At 37.6% G+C, this 16,766-nt stretch overlaps 1 protein-coding gene across 1 annotated transcript in view; it reads left to right on the forward strand.

Moving 5' to 3' along the window:
• Positions 1-16,766, forward strand: part of LOC127570718 (TATA box-binding protein-like 2) — a 40,563-nt gene that overhangs the window by 16,654 nt on the left and 7,143 nt on the right. The window contains exons 4-6 of the mRNA XM_052016541.1: positions 2,609-2,696; positions 7,294-7,385; positions 7,509-7,676. Of these exons, the coding sequence (XP_051872501.1) occupies positions 2,609-2,696; positions 7,294-7,385; positions 7,509-7,676 (348 nt within the window). The remainder of the gene's footprint in view (positions 1-2,608; positions 2,697-7,293; positions 7,386-7,508; positions 7,677-16,766) is intronic.

Genomic DNA, 16,766 nt, shown 5'->3' on the forward strand with positions numbered 1-16,766 from the left:
CTTGAGGATGGGCCAGGACCAACTCTACCAAGCATCCGTGCCATTCAACCTACCCATTTGATCCTTGTCTAAAGCTCCAGTAGGGCTCTGTTTTCCTTCTCCAGATTTCTACCTCTACTCCCATTCTCCAACATCCTACTGCTGGTATAAAGAGGATCTTGAAATTATTCTTTCAAAAACAGAATCACCCATCTTGAAGTCTCTAAGATCAAGTCCACTGCCTGCTCCTTTCTTGCTATTGTGTCTTGTCCTTATCTTTACACATTTTTACCTTCTTGCTAATTACCAGCTCCATTGCCCTTATGTTGTCTTTTTCACTTCCACCTACTCTGACATTTTTCTCTTCATCAGTATTCCCAAATGCTGCAGCATTTCTTTGTGCTGCCATTCATGACCTACACGCTTGAAACTCCAAGAACCACTTTCTCAATTCTTCATGAAATTGTCCTTCACCTCCACCTTCAGTTGCCCATGAATCTTATTAATGCTACATAAATTTCCTGGTTTAGCTTAATCTCTATTCTGGTCTATTAAAAATTGGTAGAAAATATTTGAAAATATTCAATAGAAATAAAGGCTATTAATTTCCAAATATACAAATAATGTTGGAATTTGCATCTGAAAATATCTTTTGGATTTCCATAATGTGCTACAATTGAAATTACTGTAATCAGTGTTCTGATATATAGGACACAGGATGAAATAACGTACCCCTCAGCTCATGTGTAACATATTGGCCGAGATTTTGCTAAGATAGAACTTCACTCATTGTGCCACATAATGTTGCCCTTCAGCTCTACATTTTCTTTGCAAGTTGCTAGTAATGTGAACCATAAATGATGAATCCAGCAAGGCATAAACAATGTAGGGCTGAGAATTTATTGTTCAGGTATACTCTTTTGAGCTGAAAGGTAGCATGCAATTGCAGGAAAATGTATCTTAGAATTAGAAAGCACTGCATTATTTTTTCTTGGAGCAATTTTACAGATATAAAAATTTAATGAGACAAAGGAGATCTTTCTGCCCATGTTGTCTGTAGTGAGCAATAAAGAGTTATCCAATTGAATCTAACTTTCCGGCACTAAGTCTTTAGCCCTGCACATCACATGTCTTTAAGTGCACATGTAAGTACTTTTTAAATGAGGTGGCTAAAATGGCATATGGGATGCCTTCCTTTATTAGCTGAGGTATGGATGAATCTTTCTGCCTCTACCAACCTCTCGGGCAGTGAGTTCTGACTCTTACAACTTGTCAGTAAAAATATTTGTCATCACTGCTCCAAAAATTCTTTCACAAATGTTTAAAATCTGCCCCTTATTTTCAGCAAAGGGAACCACGTCTTTTCTATTTACTCTGCTTAACCCCTCATAATGTTATACACCTCATTTATGTTTTGAGAGGATTAGAATATAAAAGCAAGGATGTACTTCTGAGGCTTTATAAGGCAAGGGTCAGACTGCATTTGGAGTATTGTGAGCAATTTTGGGCCCTGTATATAAGGGAAGTGCTGGCCCTGGAGAGGGTTCAGAGGAGGTTCACAAGAAAGACAATGTATGATGAGCATTAATTTCATTGAAACTTATCGAATACTGAAAGGCCTGGATAAAGTGGACATGGAGAGGATGTTTCCATTAGTAGGAGAGTCTAGGATCCAAGGGCACAGCCTCAGGATAAAGGGATGTCCCTTTAAAACTGAGATGAGAAAGAATTTCTTCAGCCAGAGGGTGGTGAATCTGTGAAATTTGTTGCCACGGAGGGCTGTGGAGGCCAAGTCATTGGGTGCATTTAAGGCATAGATTGATAGATTCTTGATTGGTAAAGGGGTTAAGGGTTATGGTGTTGGAAAAAAATAAATCAGTCATGATTGAATGGTGGAGCAGACTCAATGGGCTGAATGGCCTAATTCTGCTTCTATTATCTTATTTTTCCCCTCTACCTCCTCTGTTCTAATGAAAACAACCTATTTTTTCCAATTTTTCCTCATAGCCACAATTTTCAATCCTGGCAAAGTTTTTGTAAATCTCTCCTGCAACCTTTCTAGGCTATTCATATCTTGTAATTTGGTGTCCATGACTGGACAGAGTACTTAGGTTGCAGCATAAATTACTTCTACTTTATCTTTCACAAATCTATGCTAAATCAACTGAATTATGATTGCTATCACAAATTTGCTCTCCCACTAATAGTCCTTCCACCTGCTCATTTCATTCCCTGAAACTAAATCCAAAATTTCTCCCACTCTTGGTGGATTTGCTAATATAATGGCAAAGAAAAGTTTTCCTGAATGCAATTTAGGAATTCTGTCCTCTGTACATTTTATACTGCCTATGTACTAATGAATGTTACGATAAGTGAATTTTTTCCAAAATTACTGCCTTAATGCTTTTGCCCTTGCCCAAAATTTGCTTCCAAATTCGCTCTTCTATCACCCTCTGAATACATGGAGGTCTTTAATGTGGTGCCCCTTTTTTCAATTTTGCCTCCATTAGTTTCATATTTCATTCCAGAACTGGGAACAACATTCTAATACAATTCTGAGAGAATCTTGCAATATCAAATAATACGGTAAATCAGCACTATAACCCTTTGTTTTTTTTTCCCTCCATAGAAATATTGTTTCCACTGTCAATTTAGCCTGCAAATTGGACCTGAAGAGAATTGCTCTACATGCAAGAAATGCAGAATATAATCCAAAGGTAATTTTCTCAAATTAATTCAGCCATGTTGTTCTTGTAAATTTGTTCTTTTTTGCTTCACTGTCAATCTTGCATTCATTGTATGCAGTGTTCATCTTTTAAATCTTACTTTTTCACTCTCCTATATTGAGTTTGGTTTCTCCTATAGCAATGTACTACACAGCACAGCTTTTCAAAACAGCATTAATAATGTAACTATTATGAAGATAAGAAAAATGAGGAGCAGGCGTATGCCTTGAGGCAATTAATGAGATCAGAGTTGCTCCTTTTTTTTTAACCACTTTCCTACCTGACACTTTTTCTCTCTTTGAGTCATAGATTCATACAGCACAGAAACAGACCCTTTGGTCCACCATGTCCAGGCCAACCATCAAGTACCTATATATTACTAATCCCATTTACCAGCACTTGGTCCATAGCCTTCAATGCATTGGTAATTTAAGTGCTTGTCCAGATATATGTTGAATGCTGTAAGGGTACCTGCTCTACCACCCACTCAGGTACTGTGTTCCAGATTCCAAGCACCATCTGGGTGAAAAAGTTCTCCTAAGATCCTACCTAAACTTTTTACCCTCATCCTAAACCCATGTCCTCTAGTTTTGGATAGCTCTGCTATGGGGAAAAGTTTCCTACTTTCTACCCTATCTCGAACCTTATAATTTTGTATACCTCTATCAGGACCCTGAACTGACCCTTCTGTTCCAAGGAAAACAAATCCAACCTATCCAGTCTCTCCTCATAACTGAGGTGCTCCATCCAAGGAAAGATCTTGGCAAATCTATTCTGCTCCCTTTCTATTGTAATCATGCCCTGGTGTGGTGACCAGAACTGTACACTGTACTCTAGCTGTTGCTTAACCAATGTTTTATGAAGTTGTACCACAAGCTTTCTCCTCTTATATGCCCAGGATATATGTCCTGCCATCTTCAGAGATCCTTGGACTCGTACACTGAGATCCCTCTGTTCGTCAATGCTCCTTGGGCCTGACCATTTTCAAAGTGCATCACCTTGCACTTGTCAGGATGAAATTTCATCTTAATATCACTCCTAGAGTCTGTGCTCAATGGCATGAAATCCACAGTTCTATGGAGCAGAAAATTCTGAAGATTCATAACACTCCAAATCTTAGTTTTAAATTGTTGCCCCTTCATCTGTGCTCTTTGGTTTCAGGCAGATGATGCAGCCTATCAGCATTTATGATATAAATCCCTTTTAGAAACTTACGCAGGTCAGTAGATTACTTATAACTCCAGGGAGAATAGATCCACCTCTTCTAGCAGGATAATTAATCAAATTGATCTATATAACATAACCTCCAAGACAAACAGATCATCCCTTGGGTTTTGACAGTAAAACTGCACAAAGATATGACCTCAACAAAATCCTGCCCAATTTCAGCAAAACTTCTTTACTCTTGTATATTAATTCCTGAGTAACAAAGCTCAAGATACCATTCTTAACTAGTTCATGTATCTGTAGTTAAATTTTCTGTCTTTTGGTTGTTTGACGGACTCGAGGGAGTGGTGTTCCCCAAAGTTGGTACTATGGCCACTACTTTTCTTAATGTGCGTTAATGACTTGGACACAGTTTCCAAACATTCACAAGACAAAAATTGGAAGCCCAGTGAACTGCAAGGAGGATATTAATAAACTTCAGGAAGCTGAAAGAACGGATAGACAAATGGCACATGAAATTTAAATTGGAAAAATGTGAAGAATTATACTTCAGTAGGAAGAAGAGGCAATACTAACTAGGGGCACTAAAGGGGATATAAGAACAGAGAGATCTCTGCCACAAATGCATAAATTATTGAAAATGGCAGGATAGATTGAGAAACTGATTTAAAAATAGTATGCAGGGTCCTGGTTTTTATAAATAGAGACAGAGTACAAGAGCTGACCCTAATAAGATATTGGTTTAGCTAAGCAGATTCTCTGGATTAACACTTGAGATGAAATAACTTTGCAAAGCTGTGTAGCTAGTGCAGAGTGGGACCAGCTGGACCACTCTTGTATGGAGCTGGCACAGACTCAATGCACATTTGACAGTTTTTTTTAACCATTTATAAAATATGCTATTCCTCCTCTCCCCAAAATGAATAACTACAGTTTATTCTACCTGCCATCTTATGTCTCAATTACTTAGCCTGTTAATATTGCATTGCAGATGCTAGATTCTGTTCACAAGTTGTATTCCCACCTAGAAAACTTGGGGAAATCACATTTGGCCATCCAATGTAGGTTGTAATTCACTAATTACCTCCATGCTGATCCTTGTCATTATACAATTTTAAACGGAGTACAGGAAGAGAGAGATTTATCACATATATGCGTAAATCACTGCCAACCTGAAAATGGCTTGTCTATTATTACTGTTTGCTGTCCATTAATCAGTCCTCTATGCATAATAATTTTTATCAAAACCAAAACCTCATGAATATTTATAATCATTATGATAGCACCTCAGCATTTGAAGATCTAGAAATACTAAATCCACAGGTTTTCACTTAGCCATCCTGCTAACTACATCCACCAACCAATTTTTGGATTTGAAAATCCTTTACTTGAAGCCACACTACCTCTAATCATTATTAGGACTTAGTAAGTACCTGTTTGAACTTCATTAACAATGGATTTTAACATCTTCTCAATTTTGCCAATCTCAGACTCTGAGAACCACGTTCACTGCATGCCCTCTTTTAACATACTTGTGGAAGCTCCTAGATTTTTTTTTCTTTCTCACATACTCTCTTCTATAACTATTGTTCTGCTTATTGCTAATGCTCTCTGAGTCCTCATGTTTACAACTATCTTTAGCAATATCATAAGCTCTTAATCTCTTACTGTCCTTAACCTCTTTCCTTAGCAGATGTAACAATATTTTAGATTCTGTCTTCACTTCTCAATATATATTCACTAAGAATTATAAAACAGACAGTGAATACTACATTGGTACAAATAGTTGCAGCTTGAAACTATGCATAGGGTAGTGTATATGTGGAACAAGCTGCCAGAGAAGGTAGTTGAAGCAGGTACAATAACAACATTTGAAAGGCATTTGGTTTAGTACATGGATAGGAAAGGTTTAAAGGATTATGGGCCAAATGCGGGTAAATGGGACTAAATTCAGTGGGCACATTGGTCAGCATGGATGAGTTGGACTAAAGGGCCTGTTTTTGGATTTGAAATTTGGATATATTAATTTCCCATGCTCTCCAGCTGTTCTGCTGTCAGATCTCAGCTCTCACTCCCTTCCACTATCCCTAACTCTCAGCTCTTGCTTTCTCTCTTTCCAGACTCAGCTCTGTCTCCTCTTCCTCCCGCATCACTCACCTTTCAGCCTTGACTATCCAGCTTAAACAGTCTTTGTCATCTGCTGCCCTTTCTTTTTATGTTATCCCCAGTGCTCTGCTCTGAGCTCTCATCATCTTCAGCTTTCTCTCAGTTCAAGATATCAAGTTTTAAGCTTGATTGTATTATGGCAAATTAAATTTGACAAAAAAAGCTTACGAAGGAACATGCAAAGCTACTACAGATGTAGCTGGGCATGTTTGATTTCATAATTTATTGGTATTTACTGAGCAACTGGAGATGTGGTAAGCTGAAAATTGTGGCTTCTCTGCTGATAGCCAATTACAGCTGCTCACTTTTTCATGACCATGCATTGCACTGCTGTCCCTACTAGAGGGAGAGTTTAATTAGTGTGATAAACTTCCTTAAACAGTTTCCATTACAAATGGAAAAATTGAAAGGAAATGTGAGCTTCCAAAACAAGTATTCAGAAAGGAACATTGTGATGACCTTGATTATTTTCCACCAAACATATATTTTAAAAAAAATCTCTACCTCAGAGCCACATAGACCAGAAACATCCCAGATCCTGTCTCCACACTTGTTCTACTTTGCTTACCTCGATGGGAATAGGTAGATTGTCACAAGAACTCTGTTCTGAGTGTTGAGGAAAGGGAAATGTCATTCAGGCTTCTCATTCCAATCATCACAAATCAGCCTTATTGGAGATGAGAGTATATACATATCATGTGAAGCTAGGATCATCCTTCACAATTAGCTTGGCACTGAGTGAATAATGACCACTTGTAGCTAATAGAAGGCAAGTGTTTCTGCTGGAATTAAGCAAGTCTATGATTTCAAGAATGGAAGGGAAAAAATGGAATACACAAATTGTATTTTCACTAGAAAATTTAGTACCAATAGAGGAGAATACATTCTTGCAGAACACCACAAAAATGTTAAGTCCAAATGAAGTGATTACCCCAAATAGATGAAATAGAAAATAAGTCACACTTGCCTCTCTAATTACTGTAGATTTTTTAAAAAACTTTTCTCCTGGGATCTCTTTCCAAAATGTTTCTAACTTCTTGCCTGTTGCTTTTGTTTTTGTCATGTAAGCTTACTATGGTGTTACAATCCACAAAATTTATGTCAGCTTTTCTTAAGTTTTAGATAAAGAAGCTTCTTATTTTCTGCAACAATTGGCAAGATCTTGTAAAGTGAAAATTAATCACTTCAGCATTAAACAATTAATCTGTTATAATTTTGATCTAATTTTTGTTTACTGACTTGTTCTTAACAATAGCGGTTTGCTGCAGTGATAATGCGAATACGAGAACCCAGAACAACAGCTTTAATCTTCAGTTCAGGCAAGATGGTTTGCACGGGAGCTAAAAGGCATGGTATCCTGTTTCCGATAAATCATTAAAATATAAGATCACTTGTGCTAGGTTACATGTGATCAATGTTCAGGAGTTTAATTAACATGGAATCTTTATTTCTTTCTCTTTAACCTAACAGTGAAGAACAATCTCGGTTAGCAGCTAGGAAGTATGCTCGTGTTATTCAGAAACTTGGATTCCCAGCAAAATTTCTTGAGTTTAAAATCCAGAACATGGTTGGAAGTTGTGATGTGAAATTCCCCATCAGATTAGAGGGTTTGGTTCTTACACATCAACAATTCAGCAGGTACAAAATTAATACCTCAGGATTGGTTACTTTGTAAATCACTTCAAGCCTAAATGGATTAGTTTTAAATTAAATATATTTTATAAAATACAAAGGGTGTGGTGATACCACAATGTTCTACAAGTCCAAAGATGGCAGTGGCCAAAGAAAGAGGATCAATTTGTCATTTTAGATAACAAATTTCTGTGAAATGATTCTGTGTTGCTTCTGTGAGATTGGAAATTACCACAACTTGATTTTAATATTTTTCACCTATTCTAACAAAATATTCCAATGTATTTCTCATCAAAACTGAACAAGGGGTAGTAATTACAGTTCTGAAGAAGAGAGGAATAGCAAGACAAGGAGTAGCGAGAGTAGGAACCTATTCCAGAATACTTGGTGAAATTAGTATTTGCAGATAAAATAAGAATGGTGGATTCAAGGGAGTATAGTGTCGGAAGAGTGAAGGGTAGAAAGTTGCTAGAGAAATGGGAAGTCGAGGCCTTAAACTAAGATAAATCTTCAGATGCAGTCTGGAAATTTAAACTAAGGATAGAGATTAGAGAGGAGTCAGGTTATTTAAAAATAGACTTTTAACACATGTAGTTATATTTAGTATTGCATGTAATCTTTTCAAAATACAGTATACTGGTGCCTTATTTAGCACCCAGGATGTGTTACCAGGAATGAGAGCACTAATTCAATCAGCTCTGAGAGGAGAGTTACACAGTGCACTCTCCTTGGCCAAGCTCCAATGATTTAATGCACTTTCATTGGCCAAGCAAACATGAACAATGTGGCCGTGTTTGGCAAGGTGTCTAAACATATTTGGTAAATTGTATTCCTTTCTAGTACTTGTTAACAAAAAATATATTTGCCCCAGGCCAAGAGCACTATAATGGATCAGTGCTGTACATGATAGCAATAGATATAGCATTATTTGTATGAATTTTATAAACCAGCTGAATTAATCTAACCTGGGATCATTAGAGAGACTGTTGATCGTGAAAGTAATCTCATAAACTAAAAATCCATTCAGCTTTTAACACTATCTGTGTTTTTTTTTTGCCCTACTCCTTATAATTTTTCAAAGTAATCCTGATTCATGAATCATTTTTTTAATTGGAAAATTGGGCTTGCTGCTTTTCTATTTATGAAGGAGGGAAACCAGGGAATTGTTGACTAGTTGGCCTAACATCTATTGACATCACATTACCAAGATGCATAACAAAGGATAGAACACTTTGAAAACTTCCAGTGAGAGCCGAATAATGCCTAAAGAATCAAGCCGATTTTATTTAATAGGTGACTAGTCATCAGAAGAACGTTTGTGGATGTAATTGATATTGAGTTCTAGAAGGCATTTAGTGAAGTTATCCATAAGAAACTTTCGGAAAGCAAGTTCTTGACCTGGGTAAGAAATTGGTTGAGTAGCTGCAGACAGCAGAGATACTGGGCAAGTACTCTAATTTGCAGCATGCAACCAATAGGGCTGCAAGTATTCATCATGCATAAACAACTGACTTTTTGGGATAGAAAACTATATATCTGATGTTTTCATTGAGACAAAGATAGGTGACGTTACAAGTGGTGTAGATGGAACTGTGTAATTTTAGAGATATTAATAGATTGAACAATGGCAAATGGTGTTTAATGTCGCAGTTATGAGGGCATTTACTTTGACTTAAAAAGAAGTTAGAACTGGATATTTTCTAAATGGTTTAAAGCCAGAAGCAGTGGAACTCCAAAGAAATGGGGATCCACACATGTAAACCTTTAAGGTGTCATGGTCAGGTACAGAAATTAATCAAAATGGCTAAAAGAATACTAGTCTTTCTACCTAGGAGCAACACACCTTAAGAAGGCCTTGGAGAAAGTGCAGCATAGCTTTATCGTGATGATACCTTGACTCCATGGATTAATTTATCCCCCTGAATTTAGAAGGTTCTATTTTTGTGTTCTGTAGTTATTCTTTATTGATGTGAATATAACTGTCATCATTTTGGAGGGCTTCCTATGGCTTTAAAACCTGATAGCCTTCTAAGAGCTTGAATATAACCTAGTAACTTAGCAAGAAATGTGATGATGGGTGTGCAATATCTGTAAGAATAAATCCTATTTGCATATTGCTGATTTTGGCTCAAAGGTCAAACATTGTTTTCATAAAATTCCAAAGGATCAAACTGCTCTTCCTTTCTTAATTAATTTCACCATCAATTACTAAACTGCTTTTTTTAATGACAATTTGTTAACAGCCTTCCAATGGAATTAATTCACGTAATACCTTTTGATAATCAAAAAATAATTCTTTTGCCATTGGGAAAAGTGGTATTGGTATTGGTTTATTATTGTCACTTGTACCAAGGTACAGTGAAAAGCTTGTCTTACAAACCGATCGTACAGGTCAATTCATTACACAGTGCAGTTACATTGAGTTAGTACAGAGTGCATTGATGTAGTACAGGTAAAAACAATTACAGTACAGAGTAAAGTGTCACAGCTACAGAGAAAGTGCAGTGCAATAAGGTTGGACAGAATAACCAAACTAGTGACTGAGATCTGAAAAGTTGCCACGTGACTTGACTTAATAAACACACATGTATGCAACGCAGGCTTTGGTAAAAGGTGAAATGGAAGATTAATGCATAATTTTGTTTGCAGACAACTCTGTAATCTTAAAACCTGTGCTGTTAAATCATTGCATTGTTGTATGTTTGTAATTTGGATGTTTATGTTTTGGGAGCACTCATTCTACAGGTTAAAATTTGCACTCGGTTTGAAATTGCTGGGAAAATAATGAAGCACTTGCCATTCTCAGTTTGATTTTTAAATCAAGTAATTTGTCATGAAGAAAATATATACTACAAGTTCTGAATCTCTACAAATTCCCCCATGATCTCCACTAAACTAAAAAAAATTAACTATCCCATCCTGAAATTCCCTGTTGAAGTATATGGCATGATTTAAATTGCTGAATTTATGATAATGCAAATAAATATTACAGTAAGAAATGTAAAGTGGCATATGCAATGAGATATCTGGATCAAGCAAGTTCCAGCCTGGTATTTCATATCAAAAGACTAGGAATATTATATTTACTTCATGATGAAAATGAAAAATAATCACTCAAACTAGTCAAAGTTAACTGCACACTAGCAAACTCAAAGATGACAAAAGGTCCCTTGGCCCTGTTACATTCCAAAACTCCCATCTTCTCATCCAGAAATTGTTGATTTTACCAAAACCTCACAGGGAGTTTAACGTTGCAGATTCCCAATATCTTAGAAGGAACTTTGAATAATATCCACAATGTTAATTTTCTGGATTTGCCAAGACCAGACTCCAGGAAGAAAATACTTCTATTTTAAAAATATCATCTCAAATACGTAAAAGGAGAGTGGTCAGACCAGCATTGTGGAAAGGGATGTTCCGAATATTGTTGAGGCCATGTATTGAGCAGTCCTGCTTTAAACTTCCACATTAATGCTGTTGCTTTGTTTAAGTTTTAATATAGAGTGGCGACACTTGCGGGCTGCTCCCAGCACATTCTCAGTAACACAAAAGGACATATTTCACTGTGTATTTCGATCTACATGTGACTAATAAATAAATATCTTATAAGATATTACTTTTAAAAGAGCAATAGTCAAGTTTTCCTTGATTCAGCAGTTCCTAATATTTCAATTTGTTGTTTAATATAAGTCATATGCCTTCATATTATTTTAATGAAATGAAGTGTCCTGGCAATTCAAGAACTTAAATAGGAACAGGAGTAGGACATTCAGCTTCTTGCACCTGGTCTGCCATTAGATAAGACAATGACTGATCTTTTACCTCATTGTCACTTTCCCATACTAATCATATTTCCCTTGATTCCCTTTTTCCAAAAATCTATTTAACTCTGCCTTGAAAACATATAGTGACTAAGGCTCCATAGCCCTTAAATGAATAAATTTCTTCTCATCTATATGCAGAATGGTCAACTTCTTAATTTGAGACTGGTGCTAGACATTCCATGCCTCATACCTGTTAATGCTGTCATACTGTGAGGAGTGAAACTAAGATTCAGCCACAAAAGACCAAAAAAAAAATTCATTGGTCAACTAATCCACAACCTCTTGCTTACCTGGCTGCCAAACTTGGAATAAAGTTATTAAGCATTTCTGAATGTCTCTGATACATTCAAAAACTATTAAATATCAAACAAATATAAAATTACCAAAATGTTATATTAAAATATGCAAGCACTCTCTGGGGCAATCCCTAATTATTGAGTATTACTAACTTCCACTCTGATTTTGTGAGTGAGGTGGTATGCTTTTTCTGGCACCTGAGGCTTTTGTGTACTTCCTTGTATGGCCTTGAGAATCTCAATATCCCCAAATCTCCTTCTCCTTGAGTGGTCTTGGGCCAGAAGTTCCCAAGAGTTGGTAGGGATGTTGTACCTGGAGGATGTGTAGAAAAGTTCCTTGAATCTTTTTCTCTGTCTACCTCATTAATTCTCATGACAGAATTCTGAATAGAGCATCTGTTTTGTACTCTGGTGTCAGTTATGAGAACAGTGTGGCCTGACCAGAGTAGCTAATTAAGAGTAACTGGGGATGTTGGTCTGTGAGATGAATCTGATGGTGGTTCACTTATCCTTCCAGTGCATTTGGAGGATTTTGTGGAGACCGTATTTTCACAGTACCTAGAGATGGCTGCTGTAGATAATTCAGGTCTTTACTCTTTTAAAAACTCTCAACTAAATTCAATTGATAAAATAAAAATTAAATGACCCAATACTTACTGCAAGCATTCTGCTTCATTCAAATAAATAGAGGCAGTGATGATGCATTTTCAGCAGTAAACTCCCTAGAGGGACTGCAAGGGAATTATTGTAATATTGTGCTCTGTTACTGGGCCTCAACATTACAGCATGGTCAGGAAATCATTAGTGATGAACACCCAATGAGTTTAGGATTTCCATTTTTACACATAAATCTTACCATAGGTGGCACTTCAGGAAATACATTCCCCTGCAAAATCTGGTTCATTATTTTAATTTCTGCTTGCATTGCTATCAACTCAATATTCTATCACTTGCTCAATAGTTCAATCAAACTTAAAAATTTCACGAGATGGCAGGCTAGTTTGTTAATAAGAACCAAATGTAAACATGTTACTGAAATTACATGTATAGGCCGTTCCTGGGCAACAAACGGGTTCTGCTTTTACAGACGTCCATAAGTCGATTTTGTCCATAAGTCGGAAAATACACAAAAATCACTCAATGTGGTAACAACTCCACAATATTGTAATGAATGGTATCAAAAGCACATAAGACTGATAAGAAAGAACAATTAGTAAAAGTGGAGAGAGAGAGGAAACTAGTTCTGCTGTCATAGGAATGAATGTACGTACATATGCCAAACTTTTTAATTTAATAATATTATGGGAGCTCATTCATATGTACAGGGTGTCCATAAATCGGGTGTTCTTAACCTGGGTATGGCCTGTAATTTTGAGTTTTCCTTGAATCATAATTTTTTCTGATATATTAGTTTAACAATGATCATTTCTTCATATCCATTCCATTGTTGCACTGTCTCAAACAAGTAAATTTTATTTCTTTAGCTTTTCTTCATTGAATTATTAATAAATGTAATTAATCTGTTTTTGTATTAAGAAGTGACGGTTAACATTTGAATTAAACAACAAATGAGGCAGTTGGAATTTAGTGCTGACATGTTCCTAGATGATCGTAATTTGAATAGCACTGTTTAATTCAAATTATTTATTGGGGATCTGATGCCATTCGTCTGCTTTATTTCATTCCCTTTTCCAATCAAACAGAATTGCACTGAGTATATGAGATGTAAACTCATGAATGCTATTTAGAATATCATCCCCTTGGAAATTCACATTATTGGATTTTTTTTAAAAACTCAAAAATGGTGCTTTGTTAGCTGATACCATGCAATGTAATTACACACAATGCTTGATTAACTTGTATTGGTATTGGGTTTATTATTGTCACTTGTACCGAGGTACAGTGAAAAACTTGTCTTGCCTACTGTTTGTACAGATCAATTCATTACACAGTGTATTGAGGTAGTACAGGGTAAAAACAATAACAGAATACAGAGTAAAGTATCACAGCTACAGAGGAAGTTCAGTGCAGGTAGACAATAAGGTGCAAGGTCATAACAAGGTAGATTGTGAGGTCAAGAGTCCATCTCATCGTATAAGGGAACTGTTCAGTAGTCTTATAACAGTGGGATAGAAGCTGTCCTTGAGCCTGGTGGTATGTGCCCTCAGGCTCCTGTATCTTCTGCCTGATGGGAGAGGGTCAATGCGAGTTACTTGCTTTTAATCATCCATAAAAGCATTGTAATGTGTTATTTTAGAACAGATATACATTATCTTGTGTTGATTTTTTTGGGATGCAATTATCACTAGCAAAGCTGGGTATTTATTGTCTATATCCAATTGGTTTCAAAAAAGTGGTTTTGAGCTGCCACCTTAAACTGCACCAATCATCCTGGTGAAGGTACTGTTGTGGTGCTTTTGGGTAGAGTGTTCTGGGATTTAGACCTAGCAATGTTGAAGGAATGCCAATTTTGTCCTCCGTAGTGGTAGAAGGTCATGTCTCTCAGTATTAAAGTAATTTGTTTAACCCAGTGGTAATTGTTTGTAGCCACTTGGGCCAGAAATTAGATTTTGTGATACTGTTTAAACACTCTTAACCAACACCAACCATCAGGAGTCTCACGAAATGGAACTGAGTTCAGTTAAGATTACTAGGGAGAAGGTGCTAGGAAAACTAAATGGACTAAAGACTGATAAGTCTCCCAGACCGGATGAGGTGCATCCCCGGGTTCTGAAGGAGGTGGCTTTAGAGATAGCGGAGGCATTGGTGATAATTTTCCAGGAATCGATAGATTCCGGCATGGTTCTGGAGGACTGGAGGGTCGCAAATGTAGTTCCGCTGTATAAGAAAGGAGGGAGGCAGCATAAAGGAAATTACAGACCTATTAGTCTGACATCAGTGGTGGGAAAGTTATTGGAATCTATCCTCAAGGATGGGGTTACGGAATACCTAGAGGTGCAAGGCAAGATAGGTCCTAGCCAACATGGTTTTGTGAAGGGAAGATCCTGCCTGATCAACCTATTGGAGTTTTCTGAAGAAATCACAGGTAGGGTGGATAAGGGAGAGGCGGTAGATGTTGTGTATTTAGACTCTCAAAAGGCCTTCGATAAGGTGCCTCATAAGAAACTGATTAATAAGATGAGAGGTCATGGAATTACGGGTAGGATAACAGAATGGGTGGAGCATTGGCTGGTTGGCAGAAAGCAAAGAGTGGAAATAAAAGGATCTAGTTCCGGTTGGCTACCGGTTACTAGTGATGTTCTGCAGGGCTCGGTGTTGGGGCCGCTCCTTTTTACCTTGTGCATTAATGATTTGGATGATGGAATAAATGGTTTCATGGCTAAGTTTGCAGATGACACCAAGATAGGTGGAGGAGTAGGGAGTATTGAGGAGATAGGAAGGTTGCAGAGAGACCTAGACAGTTTAGGAGAATGGGCAAGGAAATGGCAGATGAGATTCAATGTTGAGAAATGTGCAGTTGTACACTTTGGAAGCAGAAATAAGCGTGTAGATTATTATCTAGAAGGAGAGAAAATTCAAAGTATGGAAGTACAAAGGGACTTGGGGGTACTCGTGCAGGATACCTTAAAGGTTAACCACCAGGTCGGATCGGTGGTAAAGAAAGCAAATGCTATGTTGGCATTCATTTCGAGAGGTATAGTGTATAAAAGTAAGGAAGTGTTGATGAGGCTCTACGGGGCACTAGTGAGGCCTCATTTGGAATACTGTGTGCAGTTTTGGGCCCCACACCTTAGGAAGGATGTGCTGACGTTGGAGAGGGTTCAGAGGACATTTACGAGGATGATTCCAGGAATGAAAGGGCTTACGTATGATGAGCGTTTGTGGGCTCTTGGACTGTACTCACTGGAGTACAGAAGAATGAGAGGGGACCTCATAGCGACATTTAAAATGTTGATAGGAAAGGACAAAGTAGATGTGGCTAGGCTGTTTCCCTTGGTGGGTGAGTCCAGGACCAGAGGGCACAATCTTAGAATTAGAGGGTACAGTTTCAAAACAGAGATGAGGAGAAATTTCTTTAGCCAGAGGGTGGTGAATTTATGGAACTCCTTGCCACGTACAGCAGTGGAGGCCAGATCAGTGGGGGCGTTCAAGGAGGAGATAGATAAATATCTAAATAGTCAGGGTATCAAGGGATATGGGGATAAGGCCGGAAATTGGGATTAGAATAGGTTTTTTTCCCCTCCCCCCCCCCATTCCCCATTTCTCATTTCTTTTTTTCCCTTTTCCTTGAAGCAGACTCGATGGGCCGAATGGCCTGCTTCTGCTCCCTTGTCTTGTGAGCATGATCAGCAAATAGTCAATATCACACACTAAAAAAGCTATTTAAGGTTTTGGTAACCTCTGAACGTTACTTTATCTGGTGTTCTCTCATGACCACAATGTTATTGTCCATGTCAAAAATTACATAATCGCTTTATCTTCAGTGAATGTGATATCCCCACAAATGACTCGTTAATGATTGTCTGCCAGCAAGGGATGGGCATGCATCTATTTTGCTGTGATTCAGCAGGAACAGACCCTTTGACCCACGATGTCTGTGCCAAACATGATGCCAAATTAAACTAAACCTCTTCTGCCTGCACTGTGATGGCAGAGGGGTGTTAGAGCAAAAGGTGTCCATTAAGATTTTTTTATTTCTTTAAGATTTAAGATTTCTTTATTAGTCACATATGTACACCGAAACAAACAGTGAAATGCATCTTTTGTGTAGAGTGTTCCAGGGGCAGCCCGCAAGTGTCGCCACGCTTCCAGCGCCAACATAGCATGCCCACAACTTCCTAACCTATACGTTTTTGGAATGTGGGAGGAAACTGGAGCACCTGGAGGAAACCCACGCAGATACAGGGAGAACGGTCAAACTCCTTACAGACAGCGGCCGGAATTGAACCTGGACTGAACTGAAGTCCATTACTGAAGTCAATGATCATTAAGCATGCTAAGAATGCTCAGGTATG

The sequence above is a fragment of the Pristis pectinata genome, chromosome 1 (assembly GCF_009764475.1).
Source record: "Pristis pectinata isolate sPriPec2 chromosome 1, sPriPec2.1.pri, whole genome shotgun sequence".
In the NCBI taxonomy this organism is placed as follows: domain Eukaryota; kingdom Metazoa; phylum Chordata; class Chondrichthyes; order Rhinopristiformes; family Pristidae; genus Pristis; species Pristis pectinata.